At 31.6% G+C, this 11,306-nt stretch overlaps 1 protein-coding gene across 3 annotated transcripts; it reads right to left on the bottom strand.

Moving 5' to 3' along the window:
• Positions 1-1,787: 1,787 nt before the first annotated feature.
• LOC110691454 (auxin efflux carrier component 3-like) lies at positions 1,788-8,589 on the bottom strand. Of its 3 annotated transcripts, XM_021868393.1 has the most exons (7): positions 7,329-8,589; positions 6,628-7,283; positions 6,099-6,414; positions 5,713-5,798; positions 3,605-3,762; positions 3,206-3,282; positions 1,788-2,529 (listed from the first exon to the last, which is right to left on the bottom strand). In XM_021868393.1, the coding sequence occupies exons 1-7, from the start codon at positions 7,949-7,951 to the stop codon at positions 2,463-2,465; spliced, it is 1,983 nt and encodes a 660-aa protein (XP_021724085.1). In that variant the 5' UTR covers positions 7,952-8,589; the 3' UTR covers positions 1,788-2,462. The 3 variants fall into 3 exon arrangements, with proteins under 3 accessions (XP_021724085.1, XP_021724083.1, XP_021724084.1); XM_021868391.1 differs by having other exon boundaries at positions 6,628-8,588; XM_021868392.1 differs by having other exon boundaries at positions 6,099-6,396; positions 6,628-8,577.
• Between the last annotated feature and the right edge of the window lie 2,717 nt (positions 8,590-11,306).

The raw sequence follows: 11,306 nt of genomic DNA, 5'->3' as shown, positions 1-11,306 counted from the left end.
AAAATTCATCAATGACAATTCTTCTGCTATAAGATTACCTATAAAACATAACATTTATTAAACATAAACCCTTTAGATAAATAATAAAATAATTTAAGATCTTAATAGTAATTTTAAGTTCAACTAAAAAAAATTTATTTCAGCAAAACTGATTTAACATCGATCACATTGCTTAAATAATTAATTTAATTTGAATAAATATGAGATGAAAAGAATATCACTTTAGTCTAAAAAAAAGTTCTTGATGTGTAAGAACTATTTAGTTCCTGAGATTAAATTGGGTTAGTGGTTATGTTGTCATTCAAATAATTGTAAGAGACGTAAAAACTATTTGGTTTCAAGGATTAAATTGGATTAGTTATTACATTGTCATTCAAATAATTGTAATAAGAAGGGTCCCATTGATTAAAATAGTTTTCATCATAACCTTTAACTAGAAAGCTTTTTTATTATTATTATAATAGTTTTCATCATAACCTTTAACTAGAAAGCTTTTTTTTTTTACTAGCTCAATCAATTGTTGTCATTACAAAAAAAAAATGTGGCTAAATATAACCTATTATTAGGTCTAAGCTTAGTCATGTTTTCAAATGAGATATAGGGCATTGCTTAGTTAGTACTAGTACAATTTAATTAGGTTGCACAAGTGTTCTTCAAAGGTATAAGTGTGTTGCATTTCCCTCAAAACATAAAATTGAAACGTCCTTAAGTTTCTTCATTAGTTTGTATTTTATTGAAGAGGGCAGAGTTTATTAAGGGCAAATGACCAAAGCATACTTTTTAAAAAACAAATTTACCAAATTAAAATTATTGGTTGTGGTAGGCAGAGTCTAGCCGCGCCTAAAATTATTTGAGTTCTTGTTTATAGGTAATTAATATGATGTTTAATAAAGTAAGCAATGCCTATAGTGGTTAAGGTTTTTTTTTTTTTTTTTTTTTTTTTTTTTTTTTTTTTTTTTTTTTTAAAAACCATAGTTATGACTTCCTTTGTTAGATTGACCTTATTCAAGTCTATCTTAGCTTTAACTTTTCACTTGGAACCATATCAGTTGCTTTTCATATCAATAAAGTGAATAATGATAGGTTTCTTTGGAGCTACAATATATATTATCATTTTGACATCTGCATGCCAAAATTTTTAGGGTTCATATTTGGCTAATAAATCCTTCAAATTTTTTCATTGATTAGTCTACGGGAATCAAATAGGCATAGAACAACCTCAACCAAGGACAAAGTTGTCTTTCCACCAACAAATTACAGTACTAATAACATTATATTACCTTTTCTAGCAGGACACTAGGAAAAAACTTCATTGTATTCACTTTTCAAAGTCAACTTTATAAGCCAACAAGGTTATCCGGTCTCACGGCTCATTAGGTTAAAATTATTACTCCCTATTTGATTCCCATAACTCATTTAGTATGAATTAATACGTATTTAGAATCATAACATTTATGGTAATTTTATTAAATTTGTATACAATTGAACATTAAACGTTTCTTACAAATTAAATGTTCATTATTCCATTACATGTCTTCGACCAAGATTTTATTTCAATTGATAATTGCATTATTGTGCGCATAAATAGTTGGAGTAATATGGTACACATGCACTGCCCTAAAAATAGAAACTATTTAAAACACACGATACTTTGTCAGAGAAGCATGAACCGCAAATATTGTTGACATGATCTACAACTAGAAAGTAGAATCTAACCTTACAAGTTAAAATAGACAATCATAAAATATTCTACAATGACAACTCCTTTACTCTTTGCTAAAAAGATCTAGAAGACTACAACCATTTAATTTTCCAAATTAATTAAAAAAACTTGCATTTACAAATCAAAATTTACATTCCATCTCTTCATCAATACAATACTAGTATACTACAAACAAAATACTAACCTTAAGTCAAAAAAAAAAAAAAAAAAAATCTAAATAGCAATCCACGTTGCTACTACTAATAATAATAATATTCCGTAATAGTTTAAATAAACTACTAATTAACAATATATAAAAATTGGGGACCCACAACTATCCCTATTTTCCTCTCTTTTGCCTGCTTTTTCCCAAACTTTTAATTAAAAATTTGAGATTACAAATTTTTTTTGGGGTGGTCTAAAGTTTGTGGGAGCATGATCCTCAAATTAGGCAGCAAATTCCTTCAATAAGTCAAATATCTTTAGCTCTAACAACCAATCACCTTGATTTGCTTGGTGAATGTGAATTAGTAGTTTCACTTTTCCAATATCCCAATTTGACCATTGTAGTCTTGAGAGTTGAGGGAACTTGAAAGTGGGAAAAATTTTGTACCCTTTTTTTTTTGGGCACCCAATAACATCCAAACACCTTGGACTTTTGGAATTAATTAACTTCTTCTCCCCAAAATTGATGGATAACTTCGACGTAGTAATAAGCTTAATTAGCTTAATCTCATTCTTTGGTGAAGAAAAAGAATTTTTATAACCCTAATAGGATGTAGTAGACCAAGGTAATTGGTAGCGCTATCAACATCCCAAAGATCACGCTGTGCACAAAAATTGAAACATCAAATGTTAGAACTTTTTACAACAATTTATATGTAGTCATCTAGTAAAAGGAGATCTGGCTAATTCTAATTCGTCAAACAAAGTTAATTTATACAAAATCACAAATAGTGAAAATAAAAAGTATGTAAAATAACTTATTATGCGTAATAGTTATATTCAATGTCAATTGGTCACTTAAAATATTAATGGACTGTCACTTGTCAATTTGAAATCCAACACAATATTATTGGTTAATCTTTTATTAATTAGCAATACAATAATCTTCAAGAAGAATACTTATATGAGAATAAATTAAAGAAAGCATTACTATAGTCTATAGACAACAACTCTAATGTTACATAGCACAAAAGGTTATTAGCATTAATTGTCATTATTTATAAGATAAGATTCATGGAACATAGATTGTAATTACTTTTGATTATTTAATTATGAAGAAAAATCAACTTTTCACGTGTAGTAAAGTATAATGCACCATGATGAAATGCAATTGATAGTCATTAAAGTTTGCCGTTCTTTTGTTTAGCAAATTGCATCTGATTAGGCACGTAAGCACGTTACAATTCATATTATATATATAAAGTTTAATTTTTTCAATTAAAAAAAATTCATAATATATAAAGTGAAATAAAGAAATAACTTTAGAAATGTACTTACGCAGTGCTCAGAATGGCTGGATGATTGTTGTATTCTTTGGCAAAAACAAACGGGACAATCCCTTGAGGAAGTGCTGCCTGTTTTTTATATAAAAAAATATTATAAGTTAGTATAAAATTTATATACTCGGTACTATGTTATTCATGTCGTAAAATAAGTCATCATTTTATATGATAGGCTGATCGAGTGTGTTATATTCACTTGAAATTATCTAAAATAATTTATTATTAAACTTATTTGTCATGGATTAACTATTTATTTAAACTAATTAATCCCAATTAGACCTAATTAACATTGAGATTTAATTTTTTATAAGGTGAACAAACACTATTGTCCATATTTATATTTTTTAAAAAAATTTATTGAGTTGCGGAGTAAGTTAAAAATATGCGTACAAACCTGAACAATGGCAATTCGAAGAAGATCACCCCTTAAACCAATAGCAATGGCAGCCACCGCCATAACCGCCGGACCGGTAAGAAATCTCACAGCCATAGCAAAGGTGGCAACTTTATTCCCACATGCAATCATCTTTGGTTGTAGAGCCATGAACAAACCTTTCAAAAGGTTTCCATTTATACACAATAAAAGAAAACAATTATTCTCTAGTCATAAATCATACTAGTACAACAAGTATAAGTGTAACAAATTATGCATCCTACTCATATTAGCATCCACCAATATAATTTGCAGAAGATATGTAACACAAAAACATGAGATAAGGTTTTAATTGTTAGTAAGAGCTAATGGCCTTCATGCTAGGACCACAAAACCTACGCAGCACAAAGGTAATGGTCCTACTTTTTTGTACATACGTCAGTCCATTACTAACCACAACTCTAAATCATGTCAATGGGACTTTTGACATTGTTGCCGAATTTTTAGTATTATTTATCATTTCATATCGATTGATATGAGAGAGGTTCTTACCTTATAAGATCGATCTTTCATCTTACATACGGATCGGAGTAGTATTTATCTAAAAAATTTAGCTCAAGCCTAATGATTCATTTACTCTTATTATGTTATACATCAAGTTCAATCCTAGTAATATACGAAAAATGTGTAATTAATGTGAGCTAACAACTAACTAACATTCTAGTTCAACCAATTATGAAATTATATCAAAAGGATATATACATATATAATGTATTAGTGTATTAAAATAGGTGATTTGACAACGATATAGAGAAATTGTGTTCCAACAGTTAATACTCCGTATCCTTTCATGATATGATTTATTTAAGGCTTTTAAGAATAATATACCATACAAATTTATTAGGTGTTCTTAAACATTAATGAAAATTTAATACGTTGATTGCTTTTACTAGACATTTCATTAAATGATGATGAGAAAAATGATAGTAATTGTAAATTATGTTAATCGATTAAATGACGAAAAATTTAAGAAGATTTTTACAGTACAGTACTAAAAAATAAATACTCAATCTCAAAAGAATATTAGCTTAGGGTATAATGGTGTATGACTTAACAATGAACATATATATCTTCATATAAAATCTATCTTTATATCTTTCGCGAAAGAAAAAAAAAATGTATCTACTGTTTTATGTTTAGCAAAATCCTTTTACAAAATACGACACAATATTCAAAGTAATAATATGTTTGCTTCAAATCTAACGACAATGGATTCCTCAACTATGTGTCATCTCATTAATATGAAGCACATTTGTCCCTTTATCTAATGATAAAGATCATATTACAGTCTTTAAAGTCCAACTAGTATGGGTTTAAAATAAAAGAAAAATGATGTATAATACAACTATATATAATCAATTTTTAACAGGAGATATATTAGAAGACACGTGAATTTAATATACATTTCTAAATTAATATAGTCCGTTGTAATAAGTGTAGAAAATATGTGTTTATATAAAACACGATATATACTATTGACAGTTCAATCGGAGTAACTAATTAACTAGCTAACATAAAATCAAACAGTAATTAATTTCCAACATTAGCTCTAGCTAATCGAGAATAATTAACCCTAAGGCCCTAACAAACAAAGAATACTAGCAACAAGTCCAGATGCTAGATTAGGACAACCATAATCAAAGAAGTTATGGGAGAAGAGAGAACACTTTAGTAAAAGCAAAAGCACCGAAAAAAGGGGACATAATTGGAGCATATGGTTAAATGTCAGCTTTGCAACAGTGTCCAAATAAAATTAGCATAAAGAAGAACAAGTAGTTATCGATCAATTTCCTGTTTAATTCAACTTATTTTATCTAAATTTATCTTATTTTAAATTATAAACGGATTCTAACTTTTTTTTTATATATATATAATAAAGACGGTGGACATAAAAGCGAAAAACCATCCCAAATAATTGCAATTGATTGAAATTAAAAAAGAGAATTTTAGAAATATTATATTTATATAATTTGGTGTTCTAGCAAATGGACCTACATGATCGGTTAAGAAACATAGCACATGGGAAATTGGGAAGCATCAACCAGAAACGTTATGGGAGTATAACTCACCTAAGCTGAACATAGCCATACCAAGTCCAGCATCTGAAAGTATTGAGATTGATTTCTCTATTATTATCGGCATTTTCACATGAAACCTGCATTTGTAACCAAACATTCATTAAACTTTTTAGGTATATAATTCATTAACAAACAACAACTCCTACTTCATATGTCCGGATTTAATTGTTACTTTATACGTTGTTGTTAGTTCTGATTAAACCAACAACTTGACTATTAAATTTTGATAGAATGATTGACTATTAAAATATAATTGAGAGAGTATGTAAATGTAATTGTAGAGCATGCAACACTTTCTAAAAAGGCGAAAACCAAAAAGGTTACGAGAACATTATTTCTTTGGCTAAATTTTCTTTGGTAGGGTCCAGTTAACTTACCGAAAAGAAACCAATGACCAAATTAAGCCGATTAGACTTGAATACGTGTTGGGATTTCTAATCAATTTTCTCCAAACCATGATTAAGATTAATCTTGTCATTACACTAGCCGGAGGCATGTTTTTAGCACCACCTAGTTCCTCCACTCCCGCCACCGCTTTCGGGTGTAACTCCGCCGCCGAACTCGACCCTAGCTTATTTATCCCCGCCATCGGTATCGCCCCGTCTTTTTCTCTCTCCTCTTCTCCACCTGTAAAGCTGAAATCCTCCCTTGCAAATTCCTCACTTTTCCTAAGCCCTGAAATCAATAATGGGGCTGTTTTTTGGAATTTATATATACATTTACATATTCAACATTGTAATAATTTTTTAAAGCTGTTTAATTATTTTCCATATATATGCAGTCAAATCAAATTCGAGTATAAAATAAACTAAAGTGGTATTTTGTAACATGATTGGTTCGGAAATTCATGACAAAATTACGTATAGCAGAAAATATATATAATTAAATTAATTTTAAAAAGTGTACCTTTTGTTTCACCATTTTGTGGCTGATCAGAAACCAACATCCGGATTTCCTTAGCACCGTGATCAGAGCGACCAGATTGATCAGGAGTGCCGAAATCATTACTCCCAAAAACGTGGAGCCCACCAACCTCTGATACAGGAGAAGCACTAGAGCTCCACACGAACATGTGAAGCTCTTTAGCATCATGGCTCAACTTGCTTTGGTGGTGTCCTTGTCCTTGCCCTTGTCCTTGTCCGGGCTGCGCCTGATGTTGCGGGCCCGACTTTTCTTGATTCTTTCCACCACTCTTATTACCACCACCACCGGTACTGGCACCAGTGGTGGTGCCATTGACAAACTCCGGATTCGGTGCTGGGTAAGACCCGGTAGCCGAATTCGGAGGATTAGTACCAGGAGCTACTGTTGTAGTAGCTCCTGGGTAGAACCCGAACCTTGGAGAAGCATTCGGGTTCTCATCGAAATTGGAAGGACGAGGGGTAGGACCTCGTGAGGATTGTACTGAGTACAAGTCAGCAGGACCGAAATTCGAGAGCCTGCCACCAAATCCTTGGTATCCCATCATAGAATAAAAATCCGAGGTATTGAAATTAGACCCTCTAGGGGTCGGATTTCGAGAGGAGCTGAGACTGTAAATCTCAGCTCCTGTCAAATTAGACGGTCTCGGTGTCATACCAGACAGAGACCGTCTAGAGGCATTAGACTTCCTAACAACAACATGGAGTTTTCCGTCTTGTCCAAGCTCAGCATCCGTCTCTAGGAAGTCCCGGCCGTCTAATGAGACGACATCGGAATCGACTTTGAAGGATACTATAGATGCTGCAGTCTCAGGAAATTGTTCCATGATAAGAATCTTCGCCCCACGGTACTCAAACAAGAACAACAAAAGCGTGTACCAAATAATACACTGCAACACCACCACCTGAACCATTAGACTACCCGAATACGGCCCGTACATCGCAATGAGAAGCGGGATACCCATTACAAGGGTGTTAGGAAGCGTGGAAAGAGAAAAGATCGTTATCATCCACTCGAGGCTGCCGTTTCGAGTAAGGTTAGTCCAAAGGGCTAATAACACAAGCATGATCACTTTTTGGAGAGTGTCGGCTGCTATGAAATGAAGGTTCATCTCCCACGGATTATTCGTAGAGATGAAATGAAAAGAAAGGAGAGGCACAGCAAAGATGGCCACGAAACGGTTAATCCCGGAACATTGGTCCGGGGAGAAGATCTTCCACCACCGGACCGACCCGTAAGCTAATATCATAGCCACATACAACGGCACCATGGCCGCCAACACGGTATAGAGGTCGTGCCACGAAATCATCTCTAATCAAATTTCACAAATAGAACAATGAATAAAGAGGTTTTCCTGTCAAGTGATGAACGAAAACCGTTAGGTAACTAACTAGCAAGAGTTGCTAGCTTACCTGAAGATATGTGACTACTAGTTTTAGTAAAGGAAACTATAGTGTTAAAAAAGAGAGAAATAAAGAGAGATGGAAGAGTGTGAGTTAACTTTACTCTTTGTTTGGTGTTTAGATTATAATAGTTGAATATATAAACTTAGTGCAGTTTATATAACGAGAAAGGATAAGGTGCAGTGGGTGGGTAAATGGGGCCCCGAATTATTGTTTTTACCAGTACGGATTACTATCACTTGTAACTTGTAATCACTTATTTGTAAAGAAAAAAAAAAAGAGGTTGATTTAGCACTAAGATTGTTTTTTACATTACGGTAAAAAGTTAGTTTTTTTTTTTTTTTTTTTTTGAGATTTTTGTGTATTATTAGCACTGTTATTTTCGTGCTAATGAAGTTTAGAAATGGCTTGGAGTTGAGGTTTTTCGGTTTCCAAGCAATATGTATTTATATGTGTTTTCTAAACTTGAGCTGTTTTCGTGTTATATAGGTGAAAAGGAGGAAAAGAGTAAACTAGAAGTAGTGGCATAATAGAAGAATTTGTAGATTTGAGTGATATGCACTTGATTGATTGGATTTTAGTATATTGCCTTGATCTCTTTGACTTGATTATAAGGTGGAGGACAATTTAACCTCTATAATATGCTTTCTTGTTTTTTGATATTTTGGTAGGTTTCTCTAGAGGAATAAACTATCAAAAATATACTGTATGATTGATCATAATTATCAAGCAATCAAGCTAGGCTTGATGTAGTGGAGATTTTTGCATCTTACAACAATGAAATTGTCAGTTCAAATTCTACTAAAGGTTCTTAGGGGTGAGGATTTACTTATCCTTCCCCCCACATCTAATGGGCTTACTCAGCTAGCTCGCACTAGGTTAAACAATGCGAGGTTTTAATGCAATTACGCCTCCTTTACCTGAAATAATATAATTACAATTGAGTTATTTTTACAATCATGATAATGCAAGAACAGTGAACAGTTGTTGGGATGACTACAATAGTTTTTAAACCACTATAATGTTTTGATCAAGAGTTAATTTTTTATACTACGTAAACTGATAACATTCAATTCAACTAAAAACTACATTTTCAAATAACAAGTAATGTGCCAAAATACAAGAATTAGTGATTTTTTTTTTCATTCACTTTAGATTGCAACGTTTTGACTGTGGTGCATGCCAATGCATAATTAAAATACTTCATATCTGTAATTATGTATGAGTAAAAATTATAAAAAAAATTAATATTATAAAAATAAACATTGATGAGCTAGACGAATCAAACAAAGTTTCATATGACTATATTTCGTCATGCATATTATTCACTAAAGGTGGTTGAATGATCCCTCTCTCTCCTTTTTCACTCCTTTTTCATTGTTAAATGTTGACATTTGTTGTCAAGCTTTACAAAACATAAGGATGCACTGTTATGAAAATTAAATTCATATCACGTATATTGTTGGATATGATTTATCTTGATCTGAGATGAATTTTATAGATATCAAATTTTTACAATTATCTAATTGAACATATTCGTGACGTGATCACATATGTGCATGAAGATTATAAAAGTCAAAATATAACTAATAAAAGGGCTGGAGACTTTTACAATGCATAGTTAAAGATATTAATATTTAGAGGCATTAAAGATGTTACCAAATAAGTAAATGACACAAACAAAACATAGGCATTAAAGACGATATAAATAAGTAAATGACACAAACAAAACGTAGTTTTTTTCCCTCCAAAAAATAGACCTTAATTAATAAATATTATTTTAATATTTCTGATTGATATTTCTAATTTTCACAAAAATCCTAAAGTATTTTTCATTTTCCTTCTTTCTGTTGAAATTTCATGACTTCTCATATCATCTAGGACTTCTATCACAAGAGATTGCATGAGTAATTAGATCAGATTTTCGATGTTGTACCTTGATTTAATCCAGTTTCTCTTGAACCTTGATCATAGCCATGTATTTAAACTGTAAATGTGTGTTCCAATTTTGCAATTCTTCTTTAAGTTGTTACAGCAACATCACCTGCCTGTTTATTCTACAATGTCATGTAGAATTGAAGAAAGCAGATGATGATGTTAATTTTTTTATGGTTTTTTTTTTAAACTTTAATTGAAGAAATTATTTATTTATTTATTTGAAACCATTTATTTTTGTAAATTTATTATATTTAAAAGAGGCTTTTTTTTGCCATTTTTATTATTTTTAAATTTAGGGGTTAAATTATTAATCATTGGATAAAATTACTCCTTACAAATGAAAGGATTTAAGCGCTACAATTTGTATATAATTACATGTAAAAAAATTTCTGAAAATAGTTATTAGATATATATTTCATAATAATTTAATGATGACACAAAATAAATCCAACACATCAATGTACATGGCTATGATCTTAGTTCAAAAGAAGATACTTCGATACATGTACTCATCATTCATCAAGAAGATAAGTACATCTCAAATTTGGAGCACACATTTACTTACTTTAAAAAGAGTTCAATATAAGCTTTATAGTAAAATTCTTGTGTACTTATAGTTTTTGTTCCATTAAAGAGTTCAAAATAAGATCTAGGGCATGTTCCGATTGACTGAACTCAGCTAAACTGAACTGAACTGAACTGAACTTATTAATTAGTGATTTTTAACTACGGATTAGTGATCTTTGATTATTTATTACTATACATATGTGTATATACAAATGTACATATTATTATTATTATTATTATTATTATTATTATTATTATTATTATTATTATTATTATTATCATCATCTCAAAAACAAAAAGTCATACAACCTACAATAAATTAGTGGGAAGCCGAGATACAATCTGGGCCCCCACTCCTCTAGCTACAGCAAAGCCTACCCTAGTAAAAATATGAGCTGCATCACTTGCTCCTATGTCTTGCGTCGTCGAGAACCTCTGAATTCGCTTAAGCAACGCAACAACCTCCTTCTCTAATTCACCAAACGAAGAAAAAGAGAAGGGAATGAACCCATATCCAATCGCCTGACAACGAACCTCATACTTATCCCGCTTCCGCTGAGCTGCATCAGCCACAACCCATCCAGGAATAAAGTCAGATAGCCTTGACTATGTCAAAGGAGAAGATCCTGTCAAATCAACACAAACATCGCGACCACGATCCCAAGAATAAAGTAACACATCAGCGGGTCTGAGGGCCTCATTGTTCCCTCCAGACAACCCAATATCAACCTCTTTCCTTGCTGAAATCCCAAAACG

This window comes from Chenopodium quinoa, unplaced genomic scaffold, assembly GCF_001683475.1.
Source record: "Chenopodium quinoa cultivar QQ74 unplaced genomic scaffold, ASM168347v1, whole genome shotgun sequence".
In the NCBI taxonomy this organism is placed as follows: Eukaryota; Viridiplantae; Streptophyta; class Magnoliopsida; order Caryophyllales; family Amaranthaceae; genus Chenopodium; species Chenopodium quinoa.
This window is presented reverse-complemented; position numbering and strand designations above follow the sequence as displayed.

What these genes read in the sequence shown, in the direction of transcription:
- LOC110691454 (XM_021868391.1), bottom strand. Translation starts at nt 7,951, where the DNA reads ATGATTTCGTGGCACGACCTCTATACCGTGTTGGCGGCCATGGTGCCG. An exon ending in TGGTCATTGGTTTCTTTTCG is followed by an intron (nt 5,799 to 6,098) that starts GTAAGTTAACTG and finishes TTACAAATGCAG; the next exon opens with GTTTCATGTGAAAATGCCGA. An exon ending in CCAGCCATTCTGAGCACTGC is followed by an intron (nt 2,530 to 3,205) that starts GTAAGTACATTT and finishes TTTTGTGCACAG; the next exon opens with CGTGATCTTTGGGATGTTGA.